This window comes from Vidua chalybeata, chromosome 2 (genome assembly GCF_026979565.1).
Source record: "Vidua chalybeata isolate OUT-0048 chromosome 2, bVidCha1 merged haplotype, whole genome shotgun sequence".
Taxonomy (NCBI): Eukaryota; Metazoa; Chordata; class Aves; order Passeriformes; family Viduidae; genus Vidua; species Vidua chalybeata.
Genome location: NC_071531.1, coordinates 67,276,082 through 67,294,655, shown reverse-complemented (window position 1 = coordinate 67,294,655; position 18,574 = coordinate 67,276,082). Strand labels below are relative to the sequence as shown.

The 18,574-nt window shown below is 49.8% G+C and overlaps 1 protein-coding gene across 4 annotated transcripts in view; it reads right to left on the bottom strand.

Annotated features, from left to right (window-relative positions):
* Positions 1–18,574, bottom strand: part of BOC (BOC cell adhesion associated, oncogene regulated) — a 54,325-nt gene that overhangs the window by 15,573 nt on the left and 20,178 nt on the right. For all 4 annotated transcript variants that reach the window (XM_053935763.1, XM_053935764.1, XM_053935767.1 and 1 more), the window contains exons 2-3: positions 7,169–7,328; positions 6,522–6,800 (exon numbers count right to left, since the gene is read on the bottom strand). In XM_053935763.1, the coding sequence (XP_053791738.1) occupies positions 6,522–6,800; positions 7,169–7,328 (439 nt within the window). The remainder of the gene's footprint in view (positions 1–6,521; positions 6,801–7,168; positions 7,329–18,574) is intronic.

The window sequence follows — 18,574 nt, the reverse complement described above, 5'->3', positions numbered from 1 at the left end:
CACATTCTCACATCAAGGCTCAGGTTAGTGCTTCTTCCCAGGTCCCAGGGCTAACAGATCTCTGAATGGCATGCCACTAATTCTGGATGAGACCACACTTCCTTTGCAAAACCCCACTCTAAGGCTGTGTGGCATCTGCAGCCACAGCACAGCCACGTGCTGTCGACAGCTCCCTCACCCCCAGAAACCCATCCCAGGACATGGCACCCGTGACCTTGGGCAGTTTGGGGCCCAGGGGACAGCAGGAGGGTGGGTGGCAGGCAGCTTCCCCTGGCAGCCCCAGCCAGCAGAAAGATGTGGGGTTTGCTCTCTGGGAAATGCAGCAGCGCTCCAAGAGTGAAAGACAACTCTGGCTCCAAACTTCTCCCACACACAGTCATGGAAAAGTGACATGAAATTTCTCAAGCAGACTTTCTGATTAAAGCAAGATCCTTTATGGAGTTTAAATAAAAACCAGCTCTCTTGGCAAGGCATTGAGAAAGCCTCCCTGAGCGCAGTGCGGAGGGGCTGTCAGGCGGCTGCTGGGGGAGCCAGCGGTCCCAGGCCCAGATCTGAGGGAAGGGGAGGAGGTTGAAAAGAAAAGGGGAGGTTTTGCAATGTCATAAAAATGATTTGCAATGAACATGCTTAATACTTCTGGAATTTCTTGGCATTGTTCAATTAAAAAAAATAATAAAAAGAAGGAATATGGGTGAACTTCAGAAATGTGATTAATCCTTTAAGACAAGCTGAGGAGGGGAGCCATGTTTCTACTGGATATTAAAGCCAGATGAAAGTTAACTCTTAACTTGTGAAAAGCTGGCAGCGCCTCACGCTCCTCCTCCAACGAAAGTTACTGCTGGGGCAGGGAAGGATGATGGATATTTTCTCCTCTTTGCTTTTTTTATTTGATCAAGGAATAAAATAGTGAGAGCCACAGAAATGGAAAGAGGTGGAGAAGTGGCGAAAACCCAGTGTCTGCCTGCCCACATTGCGCATGTTTCTCCGATCAACAAAATATAAATGAGCATCAGGAAAATTAATGTGCGCCTTGGTGGTCTGGATTCATCACAGCCAAATTAAGATTTTGGAGCCAAGGCATAGGCTCCAGCAATGCTGGCAGGGATCTGCACACACACACTTACACGAGCACATGTGCATGCACACACATCCTGAAGAGGAGAAGGGGCCCAAGAGCCTGGAAAAAGAGCAGACTCAAGGTCCTGGCATAGCAGAGCCATCTTGAAGATGGAAAATGATGACACTGTGCCAAGACACCCCCTGGGATGACTGTGGGCTGGGCAGACATGGGGACCTCTCACAGGCAGCCTCCCAGATGGTGGCCCAGCCCACATCTCTCAGCTGTGGATGCTGCAGCCCCACAGTAGGGAGCTGCAGCTCTTCTTGGCTTCCCCTTGGCCCAGAAGTGAGGGACAAGGGGTGAAACTGTGGACAGAGGGGGCAAGAACAGAGGAAAGAAGGGATCCTGGGGTGGCTGGGGGAGCAAGAACCAGGTGCCTTTGGAAAAGCAGAGTGAAACTGGCAGGAGAGAGGGGAAAAATAGCAGAACTGTGACAAACTACTTTTTCATAGTAGCTTCCTGCCAAACTATTCTCCTACATTCCTACTTCCCCACTGAGAACAAGACTGGTTTATTTGCCAGTGGATTTTGGCCACGGGCCATCTCAACTGCCCTGCTCACCACTGGTATGGGCATGTAGAGCCATCCTTTAGCGATGATGGGTCAGCCAGAGCTGGTGAGGGGTGGTCAGGGTCACCCCTGTCCCCCCTCTGTGCTTGGGACAAGTTCCCCCACACACATCCTGTTGCATTTGGCCTCAGCACAGCAAAACAGAGGGCACAATGCCAAGCTGAGACAACCAGCTTCATCATGGGGGATTCAAACAAGCTGCCCCTGAGTTGTGGAGGGACCATGAATATCCCCCCCAGCAGGGAAGGCTGGAGGACAGGATCCATGCCAGGGGGATATGCAGCACTTGCCCCTTCAGCTGTGCAGCGAGCAGCAGCCAGGCCCCACATCTAACATGCAATTTGCACCAGAGTCTAACAACCACTGCAGCTGGGAGAAACCACATCCCCTCTCACTGGCTGGGTTTTCCTTCTCATATGGCAGCACCCAGCATGCCAGCCCATGTTCTTGTCCTTAAAAGACACGCCTGACCACAGTGAAGCAAGTCCTCATCTACCAACCATTGTCCAGGAGGTGCTGCGGACAAACTGAGCACTGCCAACTTCAGCCGTGTGGGACAAGAGGGCTTTTATTTTTCCCCTTTTTTGTTTAGGAGGGAGTGCAACCAAAGGCCATTGCTTATGTCCATCTGCAGCCAGCTCCAAGGTGCAATGGGGTGAACCAGGGTGCAGCCCTGCAGCCAACTGTGCTGCTGTCACTGGGGAGGGAAACCAGCTGAGTCCCAGGGCTGGGAGCCAAGCAACGAAGCAGGCGAGACAGAGCTGATTAAATGAATGGGAGACCATAAATAACTCTGGAGAAGAAGCAATAGTAAATGAAATTATGGCCCCAAGGTAAAAGTTCTCCCTGCCATAAGGGAAGAGTGAAAGAGGAAAGGGAGAGAAGGGGAATAGGAAGGAAGAGGGTCCTCCAGCCTCCAGGCAGGCAGGCACCCTCCACTATTCCCCCCTCAGCTGTGAGAGCGGCCTAGGGCTATGGCTTTCACTCCCCATCCAGCCAGCACCGAAGGAGTGTGGGCACTGGTGCTGTCATCACCAGATTCCTCCCACCCTGCTGAGACAGGCACAGCCCCACAGATTCCTGCCTACTCACACCCCCCCCACCCCCCCCAGCACATCTCCCCCACCCTGGGCCCATCTCACAGTCCTTATGCCACAGCTCTGCTGCCTCACAAAACACCACCTGTGTTTTCCTTCTCTCTCCTCCTTATACTGCCTCTGCCCCCAGGGCCAGAGCCGCCGTGCCTACTCTGCATATGCTTTTCCAACAGGCAGCCATCCCCTTCCTTCCTTCCCTCTTGCCATTGCCTCTGGGGAGTATCAGCGGAGAGGCCCTGGCCAAGGAAAATGAATGGGACTGTTTTCAGAAAGCAGCTGCAAATTCCTGGGGGATGCCCAGCCTGACCCCGTGCAGGGTCACTGCCCACAAGCTGCACACGCTGAGGCCCAGCTTCCCACACGTGCTGCCACAAGGCCGAGGACTGACCTCACCCGCGGCACTGATGGAGGGAACAGGGCACTGAGCTGCCCTCGCGCACTGCGTTCCCGGGACACAGGTACCTGCAATCCCACACCCCCAGGCACAGGGACACTGGAACGGGTGGAGTTTTTTTGCTGCACCCCTCATCTATTCTTATGTTTTGTTTTCAAATATCATGTCTATCCAGGTCAGGCTTGCTGCTGTGTTTGCTGCCCTGATTTTCTAGGCATACAGATGAGTGCTGGGAGTTACACAGCTCTCGCTACCTCTGCTCACCAGCCTTGCTCAGCCCTTCATTTCAGTTGCCCCTGTGAGCTCCCCGAAGAGCTCCCGACCATCTAAACCTCTGGCTGTTACAGAACCAGCCCTCAGCACCATGTATAAGTCACACAGTGGAATCACTTGGTCCCACCCAGAGCCTACTGCAGCCGTGCCTTTTACATACAGCACCCCTATCCAGGAGAAAGGCTGGGGCAGGGCTTTCTGGCAGGATGGCAACTTTGCTACCTAGAATCAGGTAAACAGAAAACATCTCTCTCTTCTTTGCAGCTGTCATTCACATGAAGGCCTAAAGCCTGGCTGGGAAAACCAGGGATAATGCTGTTTTATCCATACGAGTTGTCCCAGACTGCAGTGCTGTCCTGGGGTCTGCAGGGCTGATCTTGTGCACCACAGTCAGGCCAGCAGTGATCAGCAGGTGTGACCTGCAGTGACTTGCACTGATATGCCATGGGCTGCCAAGGTTGTGTGGAGCACCAGCTCAGCTCTAACTGGACTCAAAGGTGCCCAAGTAATGCCTGAAGTGCTGCTCCCTTTGTCACTTCATGAAATCTTTCCCTTCTGCAAATCCCTCCTCCCTCCACCTCTTGGGTATACAACAGCTATTTTATCTCTGCTGGAGAAATTAAATGCAAGTTTCAACCAGCTCTCTGAGCCAGGGGGAAGAGAGATGGCCTAGGCATCACTGTGCTGCAGATGAGAGAAGGAGGTGTGAGTCCCAGGGCTATGCCTGGCTGCCAGCACTGCAGTGATGCTTATCTGCTTGCTGACTGTCAGCAAAGCAGGCCCCAGGAGAACAGGCACACAGAGCCTGGGGCATTCCAGAGTGCTTCCTTCAAAGAAGGCCCAAAGAAAGGAGGGGAAATAGCCTAAAAGTTGGCCAGATGATTTTACCTACACTCTTCAAAACCTACCAAGTCACTTCTTCCAGTGACTCCAGGTCCTCTTCCAAAACAAACTTAAGCCTTGAAAGTATTTCCATAGCCCTCTTTCCCCCACTGCTTTCATCCACACATTCCAGTTTCACTTTCCCCTTGCCACCCCAAAATAATTTTTGGATGTCACTAAGACTTTCAGAGGGTTTTCTTTCAGCCCTGAAGGTTATCTGGAGGAGATTTATCAACTGCAATGCTGACCTGCCAGGGGCTTTCCTCTCACCATGGTCACCACTGAATCAGCTCTGAGCAAGGTCCTGTAAAGGAGGTCTGGAGCAGGAGAGAGAGCCCAGAGCACACCTGCTACCACAGCTTTCAAACTCAGTCCTACCACCAAGTGGTACTCCCTGCTCTTTCAGAGCAACACCACTGTTGCAAGCAGACTCCAGCTCATGAACGTGAGACTGGTTATTTGAACCCCTCCAGAAGGTTCTCCTCCCACACCTTCAGTCCCACACCTTCACTGGGATGCCCTATCTCTCTCTTCACTTACTGACTGCTAGATCTTCCCCACCTGGGTGCTCTCTATCACCTGAGGCTATCCAGGTGTGTCAGATACAGCTACCCCTGAGGATGAGGGACCCATGCAGCACAGCACAGGGGTTTTCCACAATGGATTAGTTGCTTGATCATCCAACCTCTGGCTCCAGTTTTGTGAGCTCCACTGAGTGGTGCTCCTGACTTCCTCTCAGAAGTGTGTTTGCCACGACAGGGACCATAGCAATGGCCAAGTCCTTCTCTTGCACGGACATCTCCAGTTGCAATCCAGTAGGCAAAGGTGATTTGGTTCTTGGAGAGGGGTGATGCACTACTCAGAGGCTTTGATTTGTCCTGAAGGGCATGGTGGGGCCTTCTGGTGCCTAAGGACCTGTCCCCAGTCCACCACTAAGAGATACTTTTCCCAGGAGACAGAGCTGGTGGTAGTGGGCTGGGGTGCGAGTAAAAAAAGAGAAGGGGATCAGCTAAGCAGGAGCTGATCAGTCTGAAGAGCTGTGCACACCCTACTCTCCTAAATTCAAACCATGCCCTTGGTAATCCCATCCACCTCTCCCCTCCTCTCCTTCTCTCTATCAGGCCACCAGCACACACAGCCCCCTTTCTGCTCTGGAATGCGTTCTCCGAAACTTAATCTCAGCATGGGGCTCAGGCCAAATCCCCCAACAGATTCGGCCCTGTGACAACCCCCTCCCACCCTGCCTCAGAGTTCAGCAACTCTCTCCTTGCTTTCCCTGGCCTCCTCCTCTTCCCACCCAGCCTGGCCTAAACATTTCACTCCTGATTAATGTACCAGTGACAAGCCAATAGTTCTTGGCTTTAAAGCAAAGCCAGGCCCCACTTTGCACAAACATCTTCATGTCTTCATTTTCTTAAGACTTAGCCCCAAACTCCCTTTTTCTGGGAAAGATAAAGCCCTTCCTATGCTCAGGGACTGTCACTGCAAGGCAATGGCAGCCTCCTCTGCACACACTTGCTCCACCAAACACTCACTGTGGATTTCTGAGAAGGTGGGGCTCTCCACTATTCTTTCTTACATGCATCCAAATACAGTCCCTTCTGGCCAAATACATACAACATCTGGCCAAAACCAGGTGCTTGTAAGAAAAATTGCCCAGCTAAGACACCTCTGGCCATGCACACATCTCCCAGTGCCAGAGGGCAGCAGTGAGGAGCACGTAAGCTCAGGGATAGGAGCAAAGTCTCTTGCTCAGAGCTGTGTCTCAGGAAGGCAGTAAAACTTAGCATACGCTGGCCCTGTGCTGGCAGCAGTCCTGCAGCAGTCCCAGCAGTAGTTGGGCCATCAGCACCAGCAGGTACTATTTATAAACTCCATCAATAAGTCAGGAACCAGAGGAGGCAGCCTGACTGTCAAGAAACCAACTACACACACAAACCTCACAGCTCAGGTATTCATGGGTCTTGAAAAAACTTCTCCCTGAAGGACAGATCTGCAGCCTACCATGCAGGAGGAGGACAGCTTGGGTCAGACTGAGCCACACCACGTCAGCCAGTCCACAATCAAAAATGCTACAAAGGGGCCTTGATGCCAGCATGAGCAAGCAAGAATGGATGAGCCTCTCAAGACGTGTGAGCAATGGCCCAAGCAAAGCAGGGGCTGTCAGAGAACTAAAGCTACTCACTAGCTAAGGTGACCACTGCAGGGACACTGGCAATGACTCCTTCAGGCACACGAGCGATGCACTGGTAGCGCCCCACAGTGCGGTTGTTGAGAGCTGTGATGATGAGCTTCCCTCGCTCCACGTGGATGCCCAGCACCTCATCTGATCCAGCCAGCTCCTTCCCGTTCAGTCTCCAGGTGAGGTTCACTCGGGGGGGGTCCACCACACAGCCCAGGCTGACTGGGCCTCCAAGTTTTTGGACAATAGAAGCAGGTTGCACTGTGACCTGCAGAGATTCACCTGCACAGAGGGAAAAAATGGGAATAAGAAAGCTCTGAGAGACTCAGCAATAGAATCGGCAGAGGAAAAAGCTGCAGCGCTGTACATTTTGCAATTCCCAATGGCCTCTCCTTGTGTTGCACCATCCCCTTGACTCCTTGCACACCCATCCTAATTTTTAGAGATATACACCAGCCCCATTTCTTCCTGGCACCACCTGAGAGAATGTTCCACTCCAAATGTACCCTCCTCTGGAAGAGGGTTTGAAACCAGACCCTTGGTCAAGGCTACTCAGGGAACAGCAGAGAGAAGAAAGCTGTTTGTCTGTGAGGCACGGCTATGCTAAACAGCATCGAGGCAAACCAGAATAGGTAAGAAAAGACACTCACTTAGTTTGGCAAAACAGCTGGCAGCCGCAAGCACGAGGCAAGGGATGGGGGACATGGGCCTCTTCCTTCCACGTGTCATTGCCATCCCATGCAGTGTGACCTGGGGCGCCCAGGGAAGGGTCCCATAAGCTGCCTCAGGGGATGCAGTGGCAGTGGATTCCTGCGGATGATAAGAGACATGATGGATGAAACACTCAGGCTTCCCTCTGCTTTCCAGCCCTGCCTGGCTTCTCGACCAACATCCCTAAACTGCCACAGATTCACCAAGCCAGTGGCCTGAGGAGACTACAGACGCTGATGCAAGCATTTCTCTTCTCCAGCCTCTCCCCCAGGCACGGCTGGGAGTCTCCCAAGACATCCCATCCTCAGTACACACACACACACACACACTCCCCTTCCCCATTTCATACTTGGCACAGTGAATGACAGTGATGCACACCAGGCAATCTTCAGGAGCAAAACACAAACATTTCCAACAAAGTGTCACTGAAGATATCCACTGAGTGTTGCTGCCACTTCTTGGCTATGTCTGGGACATATTCTATTTTGAACACTAAAGTAAATGAGCAGTGTAAGTCCATTCTACCTAAGAGACAAAACTTATGAAAATACTTCAGATTAACTGTTCTGCCTGAAAAACAACACCTATTTTAAGTCTACACAAACTACCAGGTTCATACTTAAAAGCATCAACTAGCCCCAAGAAGTGAGAAATGTAAGGCCACCTGTCACAACCCAGGTTGCTGTGAAGAGCCACACACTGCAGCAGCTGCTTTGGAGACTCATAAACGAACACTAAAGCAGACAAGCCAGGTCAGGGGGATTAAAAACCTCAGAAGCTGACCTAAGAGATACCTCAGATGTCAGATTGAGTCCGCCTTTAATCAAAGGCAACAGGCTGAAGTCAAGAGGAGATTTCCCTCTACTGGCATCGTAATGCAGCTATAGGACTTTGAGCTCCCTTCAGCTGCAGCACTAAAACGACCTGCAAGCCTTAAGGCACTGCAGAATTGTTCCTGTGGCATGTCTACAGGGAAGAAGCCCAAGACCAAACCCAAAGCAGCCATGGCAGCCAGCCCAAACAGCAGTTATACTGCCTGCTCCCCCTGCACCAACCAGCTCATTAGCCATAATCACCACCCTCAGCAGCACCTGACTCTGCAGGGTGGTATTTCCTACTTCCACCATGGTTACTGCTTGAGCCATCACCTGCTTAAGCATGTGCTCTCCATACCCATCTCAGTCAAGAAGAGGGCCCAAGTCCCTTCAAGCATAGCCCCCAAAATTAAACCTCCTAACTCCTGAAGTAAGGAATGACACATACTCCCCCGAGAGGCTTGGTGAGTTGTCCAAGGCAAGGCTGGTTTCTGCTAGCAAGGAAACCACACCATTTGGGGAAATATCACCAAGCTACTCTCAAATGACTTTGCTTGGCTTTTGGTGACAGCAAAGCTGCAGAAGTGCAGCACAGGGCAATGTCCATGGCCAGCCATGCTGAGGTCCACATCCTAACAGCAAGAATCCAGCAGGCTGGCTTGCATGCCTCTCTGCAAATTGGGCTGTCCCTCTGACAGCCTCACAAGCTGTCCCTTTTCCCTGCCACATCCCAGAGGAGAAGGAGAAGTCATGGAAGAAACATATAAAGTTGAGAAGAGAAAAGCCTCCTCTGAGCTGGTGATTTCAAAAGGAAAAAACACCAAGTAAAGTGACATGCTGCTGGAGTTTTGGAAAGGCCAAAAGAGCATCTTTTCGTGGCCCTTTGCAGGCCAGTATGAATCTAGTGCACTGGCTGGCCCAGCAGGCCACAAGGCAGCTCTTTACAGGAGTTACACAATCATGGATAGAGTGGCTGTGAGGCCAAGATGACAAGCCCTGCTGAGAGGCAGAGAAAATTAAGTCAAGCTTGGCATGGCCCAGTGTGGCTTCCAGGCATCCAGAAGCATGGACAGAGCTCAGACATTGGGCATATCCTAAAGGCATCCAGAGAGAACAGCTAGGCCATACTCCAGCTACTGCAGGCCATGGCCCCGTTATATGTGGAAATCCCTGTGGGTAATCTCCAGTGACAAAGAGACAAGACAGCAACTTCCCTCCCACACACCTCATCCTTCTTGGTGCTCACTCTCCTTGCCTAAGAAAAGTCTCAAAATTTCCCCCACCAATCAGTGCACAGAGTCATACAAGACACTTTAGCAATTGACTTGGAAACCCTCTGAGTTGCTCAAGTTTATTTCTCCACGGAAGACAGCCACCAAAGCACCCTTCATTATGCCACAGCCACCACTGATGATGGCTGTAAAAGTGCCCTGGGTTTGTCCATACCAGAACATGCAGTGTTGACACCACTGCTGATGCCCAAGTTAAGGTCCCACTAATTACACTCATATGGAAAAGAATTTGAGGTAGTTCAGGCTTAAAAACACTGCATACCCTAAAGTTTACTGGAGATGAAAAGCCTTTCACTGATGTAGAAGAAACATTTTGGGGTAGGACTTACTGTCTGGTCCCTCAGCATTGGAAGCCTACGGAGCAAAGCTGACTCATTCCCTCTATCTGGATGGGTTTGGCAGCAGGATGGAATAAAGTTGGATGGAAAAGAGTTGCTCCCTGGAGCCCAGGCTGAGGGAAGGGGTAGGCAAAGATGTTCCCAACCAGACCTCCCTGCAGCTCTGTGTTGCACAGAGCCTCTGGCCAGGAGGGCAAAGCCAAAGGCGCAGAACTGCGCATGAGACCCCTCGTGAGCTAGGACCACCCAGGCACACTGATGCAAGAACTGAACTGGCTTCCCCCAGGTCTCTGAAAAGACGAGGAGCAATAGGTGGGAAGAAAAAAAAGAGGAGCTCAAAAAATTTGGCCACAGCACTGGGCAGATTGAACAGTATTGAGCAGAGAATGAGGAGAGAAGGTGTGTTGCAACAAATGTATGTATGGTACCTCCCCAAACCTCCAGGCAAGAGTACGAGCTCTAAATAGGGACATGTGGCCATTTCTTTCACAGCTGAGTGACGTACAAAAAGTAAATGGCCAGCATAAAAATAATGAGGAAAATGAATGAAAACATCAATTCCAAAAGAACTATTAGGATCCAGGGCCAGATTTTGAAATTCTCAGCTTTTACAATTGAAGCCAGATTTTCAAAAGCATTCAGTTCTTGACATGCTGAGCTCTCCTGAATAGGCAACCAACTTATTTTGATGCCTAAATGGGAGCTGACCTCTTTTGAAAATGCTGTCCTTAAGCAGCCTGCAATAGTGCAAAGCAAGGAACTTTATTAATAAGGCAGCTTTTGATCTGCCTTGTGTCCCGCCAGCAGCATCAGGGTGGACTACAGTGGGAGAGGAGGCAGAGGTGGGGAGTGGAAGAGACCTCAGGCACTCCAGCTGACTTCCCAGAGGTGGTGGGAAGGCTTCCCAGGTGCTTCCCAGGGGCTGCAGGGCTGCTGCATGACAGGGTCCTACTCTGCTACCTCCTCTCCCAAAGGCAGGTACCTTGTGAGGTGCTCCTGACTGCCAGCACTTCTGCAGCCACCAGTAACACCACCCTTGACAGCTCCTGCATAATTGCTATCTAGGAAAAGAAAGAGTTAAAGTAATTCAAAGAGCTTCAAGAGAGAGGGAAAACAAAACAAAAAAAAAATTGTTTATTTATTTTAAATTCTTTCCTGTCAGGTTAAAATAACAATTTCCTGTCAGTGGAGCTCTAAGTCCCTTTCAGACAGCCCAGTAAATCAAAAGAGGGGCCATTAAGAGAACCAAATTAACGAGAGCTTAATCAGTTAAGGAGGAGTGGTGGGGGTGTAAAATCTGTCGGCTCGGCTTCCCACCACACACCTAAGCCCAGCGAGGCCCCTGCTTGCAGCCCCAGCTGTGCCATGGCGATGGAGGGCACTGCAAAGGCAGCGGAGCAAGAAAGGAAAAGCAGAGGTGAAGATATAAAAGGGAAGAAAGGCCCGCGCCTGCGCGGGGGGTTGACAAATCTCGAAAGCAAAAAGGGATTTGAATTAAGCACGGGGCACAGGAGAGGTGTTTGCTGATTAGAAACTGAAGGTTTTACTGAGGAAATGCAGCTCACAGCCTCAAGCCCTCCCCTGCTTAACAAGGGCCAGCCAAGCAGCCCTTGTTACTGCCACATTGCCTGTAATTTACAAGGCTCCCAAATAGGAACCAGGCTGTGCCCCAGCTCCGGAGCAGCATCCCGCACCACACATCCCAGCTCTGCCGGCAGGCTGCGGGAATGCCCAGGCAGACCGGGAGCTGCGCAGTCACCGACGCACATGGCAGCGGTCCGGGGTAGTGTCAGGCAGACGGACCTTGGGAACTTCTTCCTGCAAGGGATGAACAGTGGGAAGAGGTAAGGACTGCTCTGCACCGAGGAAAAGGCTGCAGCAACTGCAGTCCAGCTACCAGCTGGGGACACCCTGGGTGACTCTGGAGAATTCACTGCAGCTGCTCTCTGTTTCCAGCAGGTCAAGTAGGGACAGTGATACTCCCAGCTCTCTGTTTCACACATTGAGACCTCAGCTTTTCAGAAAAAGCAATGTACAGTATTATGAGCCAATTGTACTTGTAATCATTACTTTTTAATACAAGACAGTATTATTTTCTCCTGCCTAAAGCAAAAACCACTGAAAAAGAAAATGTGGAAAAGAAAAGAGCAACAGCACCCCTTTGTTTTACAAACTGAGGAATCTGAGGGCTTGAAGAGGAAGCCAACCTGGCCCAAGGTTATTCAGTAAAGCAGTGGCAGGCAGGGCTGGAAATCAAAAGCTCTCTGACTGGAACATCCATCTCATCAAACAAGCTGTTCTTGGATCCTAAAACTTTCCATCCCCTCTGAAAAATCCCACTGTACAACTGTATAATCCTCTAGCTGCAAAAATACTGTCTAGGTGACATCTTTTGGCAGATCAGCTGCAAAGTCCCTGCATGATTCCTGGGCATGGACAGCAATCTAGGCAGCCCTGACTGCTTCTCCCTTCAACCCATCAAACAGTAACATCCCACAGGGCAAAATTAACCTGTACCCACCCCCCATCCCTTTTTCAAAGTATTAATTTCACACTGTTAAGTTATGCTCATTTTCTCTGAAAGGGTTTGGTAAAAGGACAGGTTGGTGCAGGACAGAAGCTCCCCCTACCACAGAACACCATGGGCAGCTGATGGGGATGGGTGTGCAGGTGCCACAGGGAGTGGCAGGATCCCAAATGGGAAAACGCTGCTATCAGGAGTGGGCAGAAAGCAGAACCCAGTATTACACCACTATGTTTGAAGGCAAGGAAGTAGCACAATCTTTGTGGAAACAGGGATGAAAGCTTGCCTGTTTTTCCCTCTGTAGCACTGAGAGCTGCTGATTTCAGAGTGCTTATAACAGCTCTTATAACATAGCCCTTGACTAACTCTATGAGGGGATCACCTCCTCCCTTTTTTGAAGTGATTAGGCAAAAAAGATTCTCTTAGTGGCTGCTTGTGAGCTCAGAGAGTCCATCAAAAAGCCACAACAGAGAAAGCCTGGGATAAATTCATGCTCATAGTCAGAAGGAAAATATGCAGAATAAAACCTGGCACGGCACAACCACCACAGATCAGTGAGTTTTCCTAAAAACTGCAACTGGGTGACCCTAAAAGAACCACAGTTTTAATTCAAGCAAGTCCTGAGCAATAGATACCTCTTTAAAAAATAAACTAAACTTGCAGGTAAAACATCTCTTTTCCTTGAACAGAACTGCTCATGCAAACCAAACCAGCAACAAACCAAACATGCAAAATCTTTGTAACTTTTTTCTCTTCCTCAAGATGAAGCTACTTCCCTGAGCAGTTCCTTTCCATAACAGCCTGCAGCATCACCAGGGAGAGGACTGGGCATGCTGGCTTTGAATTAGCAAAAGGATGCAAAGCCTTCTCATAGCCTGTCTGACTTTTGCTCATATCCCTGAGGACCCAATGCCTGCAGTTTCTGGCACCTCTCCATCCAACAACTCATCTGAACTGAGCGCCACTTTCCAGCTGGCATTGATCAGGCTAACTTTGCTGAGACCCAGCAAAGCCCTTCACGTTGGCATTTTGTCAGCCAGTAAGCATTGAGGCTGCTTGAAGAACGAAATTCTACCCTCATACCTGCCATGGGCTCTCCAGTGTCACCACGGTGGTGGCACTGCAGCGAGCGTGGCTCAGCTTGGGTGCTGCCTGTAGCATGGTGGTCCCAGGGTGGTTGGACCTGCCAGCTGGGGCAGCTCTAGTGCAGGTGGGCCACAGATGCAAGGATGGCCTTGCCCCACAGGATACACATCCTTTTTTCCACAGTTACCAGGAGAGGAGCCCTGTGCTAAAACAGAGCATACACACTGGCTTTTGCTGCCCCTTAGTGTGCCCTGAAAGCAGCTCTAGTCCTTGAAAAGACAAGGCTAAAGCGTAAGAAAAAAAGAAAACCCACCTCCTTTCTTCAATATCATGCTCCCCCCATGCCCTAGACACTTAATTTCCCTCCTCCCCCCCCCTCCATTCTGAGTAAATTCAATTTGACAACCCTGCTAATTGGATAAACGCTGCTCCCTACGTTCCTTTAAGGCTGCCCGCTTTTCTCTCCTTGTTTTTGGAGGGCGATTGTGGCTGTTCTTTAACATGAATTCCATCTGCTTTATTTCTCCTCTGCCCATTCAAGACCCCTCCTGAATATGTATGAGGGGCTGTGCCCCCCCACCCCCTTTTTCCTCCATCCCACCTCCCTCCCGCATCACCCCCCCACCCCTCTCCCTGCCCTCTCCCATTGCCTGGGACAATAACCCCCCAAATGCCCCCTTCTCCCACCCGGGCCCTTTTTGCTTTAGATAAACACAGGCAGTGTCAAGTGTGAGGAAGGCGGGGGGGGGGGGAAGGATGGGGTTCAACTGCCAGTCAAGCCTCGGGCCCTCAATGAAACCCAGAGGCCTAGCCTAATCTGCTGCATGCTTGCCATATGGGAGCTGTGTTGCCCTGGGAAACACTAACAGGCAGAACGGAGCTTAATAGAGTCCATATTCATTGTAATGCAGTGAAATGGCTCGAGGGACTATTGCCCCTTGGGTCTGTTTTCATTCTTCTGTTCCCCCTCTTTCTTTTCTCTCTTTTTTTTTTTTTTCTTTTTAATAAATTTTTTTCCTCCCCTCCTTCTCCCCCTCCTTTTTTTTTTTTTTTTTTTTTTTCTGTTTTGGTGGGGTTTTTTTCCCTCCTTTCTTCCTTTCAAAAGGACGAAGTCCCTGGAGAGCTCTAATCTGGAGAGGCTGGGGGCTCCCCGAAGGGCTGGCCAGCCAATGGGGCAGGAGCGGGAAGGGGGAAGGGAGAGGGTGGAGGTGGTTCGGGAGGCGAAGGAGAGGTGGAGGGCAAGAGGAAAGTAGTAACTAATAAGCATGCAGCCGGCCAGCTGTCAAGATGCTGACAATACTGCTCCGGGTGCAAAGAGCCCAACAGCCAGCACTGGCACGGAGCTGAGGCAGGGTCCTCTCGGGAAGTGCCTGCCTCCCCTAAGAGCCACCCCGAACACGGCACAAGCGGCAAAGAGAAAAAAAAAACAAACAAAAACAAAAAAAAAATAAAAAAAAAAAGAAGGGCGCAGATGGAGCGTGCTGCACAGCCTCTTCAGAAACAAAGTGCACCTAGGAAACAGATGTTGTTGCTGCAACAAGCCTGGAACAACTGGCTGCTCTCTGGCTCCTTCTCCCAAGTGCGTGCAGGGAGAAAGAGGCCCTGGATCAGCTGCCAGCACTGCCCCCGTGGCTGGGACAGAGTGCCTCTCCAATCAAAACCTTTCAGTCCAGATTCACTCCCAAACTGGGAGAGCTGCCACAGTTTTAGACCAACTTTTCCTCAGCACTCTCCATCCTTCTCGTTCTTGATCCACCTGTAGATTCTCCTGCCTCGCAGCCAAGGTCCCAGTTCAGGGAGCTGAGGAATCCTGAAAGGGGTGTGCATCTGCAGGACTTGTGGAAGGGTGCAGGCCCTGCATTCAGGGGATTGATCTTCAAATGTCAGAGAACAGCAGAATTGCTGCTATCAAGGTCATGTGAGATCAAGGTCCCACAGAGGTGCAGCTCAGCCTACTCTCTTGCCAAGGCTGGTGTCAGGAAAAAAGAGTCAGGATCGCCTTGAAAACCACATCAAACAGTTGTGATGAGTTATTTGCTCTGGAGTGTTTTCAGTTTTCCTCACAACTGCTATAAACTCAGCTGATGTGCAGCAACAAAGTCTTGCCTTTTTGAGGCTTTGCTATGGGACAACACTAAATCTTCATTGTAAGAAATATTTCAGAGGAGGCAGCAGGAAAGGGGCGACCCACTGACACCAATATGATGTGAAAACACACCTTCAGTCTCAGAAGCAAGGGATTTAGTGCACTGTATTACTTGCCTGAAGCATTCTCTCTTGACATATGAAAACAACACTTGCTTTATCATTCCCATCACAACTAAAGCTGGAGATCAGTGTCAATGCAGTCAGATGCTGTATTAAACACAGAAGAAGAACGATCCCATGTCCTCTACACTTCATACCATTGGGTAGAAGAGTTAGTTACTTTAGGATGCTTGATACAAGCACTAAAAATATTTACCTGTCCCTACCTTTTTGCTCTTTGGACAAAGAGGAAAAGTACGCAACAGAGAGCTGAGAATAAGTGAGAGTGTATATCTGGGCAAGAAAAGCCCAGGGAATGGCTCTGCTGGCAACTGATGCAGTGGGACCCACAGGATGCGTGGCAAGTGCCAACTGATGCAGCTGGCTCTGGTCTGGGCTCCACCACATTGAATCCTATATCAACATGAGCTGGGCCTCAGGTTGTTCCCTCCCTGTCAGCAGCTGCAGTGGAGGAGGGCGCAGGGAGCAATGGGCAGCTCCCACCAGGAGCTGTCATCACACAGGCACAGATGTGCCTGTGGGTAGTTTACATTACTCAGGGCACTGCTTTTGTTTTTCCCTTCTCATCCTTTGCAAACAAAAAAACCCCAAACCTTGAAATCTGATGGAGAGTCTAATTGCCTCTTGGGTTACGGAGAGGTCAGAGAGAAGGCAAGCCCGGCAGATGCAAGGGAAGTGATGCTGGGCAAAACCCCTCAGAGATACTAAAGGGAAGTGTGGAATAAAGGTGACAGAAAAGAAAAAGCAGGAAAATTAAATTTAGATGAGAGGGTCAAGAAGGAAGAAAGAGAGGAGTTGGGATTTTGGCAGATTTCTTTATGTTGCATTTGTCCCCACTGCTTCAGGGCAAGGACATGGCAATGCCATAGCTCACCTGCCACATGTGTATCCAGGCTCAAGTCCTTGTCCTGTTTTCCTCTGAGCAGGGGCTGTCACCTCACACCATCACCTCTCAAGCAATTCTCCCTCCCTAGCTTACAACTCCTCCACTTAATTTAAATGTGGCCTGCTCAGAATAGCAGGAAAACCACTCCTGCTCTCCACCAGAAACTCCTTGCTACTCTAAGACAAAAGCTTAATCAACAGATACACTTTCGTAGCATGCCCTGGTCCCAGTGAAATGACATTTTTCCATGGGGATCCCAAATAGCATGCTCTTATCCAAAGCTGTTTTCACTCTGCATTGCTTCCCCAGCAGCTCTTGGGGAACACACAGAGCCAACTCTCACTCCCTGACTACAGGACATCAAGATGTTGAACAGAACAATCATTTTGCCACTGATGTCGCAGCAACGCTAAAAAACCCCAAATCCTAGGCTACCTAATATCACCCTACAGCCTCTCTGCAGCCAGAGCAGTGGTCAAGAATGGGCAGGAAGACCACAAATCACGGCAAAGGTGTGACATGGAGCTGCCCTGAAAAGACCCATCTCCATTTTATTGTTTCTGTCACATGATGGGGTCAAGCTTGCAACAGGACAGACAATAAATATCCCAGCATCCATTCATGCTGGTAGCCACCAGCTGAAACACTCTCTCTCTGTATAACATGAACCAAAGCACAGAGGAGTGGTGGACAAACCCCACCAGTCAGCATCTGCATGGAGCACAGCAGGAGTGCTCGGGGAGCAAGCACATTTAAGTGTCTGTCAGCTCTGGCCACCTGCAAAATGAGACTCAGAAGCTCTTGTTCACAGAATAGATCACAAGCCAGTCACAGCAGCTATGACACTTTTTAAGAGCAGCCCACATAAGCCTACCTTTAAGTAGCAAACTAAGAAAAAAAAAAACAAATAATCTTTGTCTAGGAACAATAGAAATATCTTGTCCATGTCCAATTAGAAACAGTAATAGAGTGAAACAAATACACCAATAAAAAAAAAACCCAAACCACAAACCAATAAAATCCACAGAAACTGCCAGTGACACTGTTAAGCCTTCCTTGGGGGAAGCTGCTATGGGGAAATTTTCCTGTTGGCAGAGCAAAGATTTGGGTAGCTTTCCTAGGCTCTGAACCTTCCAGTGTGTACTTGAAGAGCAAGGGTGCCTACAACTGCTGCAGTAAAAAACTGACCAAGCTTATCATAAACCTAAGCCAGTGGTACAGGAGAAATACCTGCTAAAACAACACATCCTCTGGATTATAACAGAGGACTTGATTCTACTGCCACCACAATCAGTCTGATCTTTGCCATGACTTCAATGGGAGCAGGCCCAGAAACTGCATTAACAAGCACAAGGCTAGTTTAACACAGTTGACATCAAAATCCAGAAGAGCACACAAAAGAGACAGGACAAAGTACTTGCCAGTAACGGCAATACAAAGTTTAATCCCCAGATGGCTGGCTTTAGAGACATCCCCATCACCACCATAAAGAGAAACTGCCTTCTAGTTTGCACTCCTTTCAGTAATGACTTGTTGCTGGGATGCAAAAGAGCACAAGCCCATTTTTCTTGTCCTTTGAAGACGGTATTTAAAAGTTGGGGATTTTTTTTTCTTTCAGAAATTTGAGAATAAATGGGAGTTTTTACTCTCCATAGCTGTCGTTAAATTGCTTTTCACTAACAATAATAATTTTCATTATGGGAGCAGGTCACAAGCCTCTAGAACTCTGTGCTGGGACAAATTTCCCCTGGAAGATATGTCACTACTCCAAAAAACACAAGAGGAAGCTCAAGGCTAGCAAAACAAAGGGATAGAAATGATTGTCCATAGAAAATGCTCTGGCTTGTGCCAAATGCCTAATGTGGGGACTAGCACCGAGTGCCAGAACTCAGATGGCCTGAGCCAGAGCCCTACTTTGTGCCATGATCAGCAGCTGCCACGCTGCTCCAAAACCCCATGGGGCCCATCCTAAAGTGAAAAATCATGGGGGACACACTCACAGTGGGGTCTCAGGATGGGTGACAGATTTCCCCTCTTCCCAGAGACAACAAGGAGATGGCTGCAATGTTTAGACTTTTAAAAAGTCTGTTGTGTTTGCATGTGATTTGCCCCATTCATCACCACAACAATAAGCAC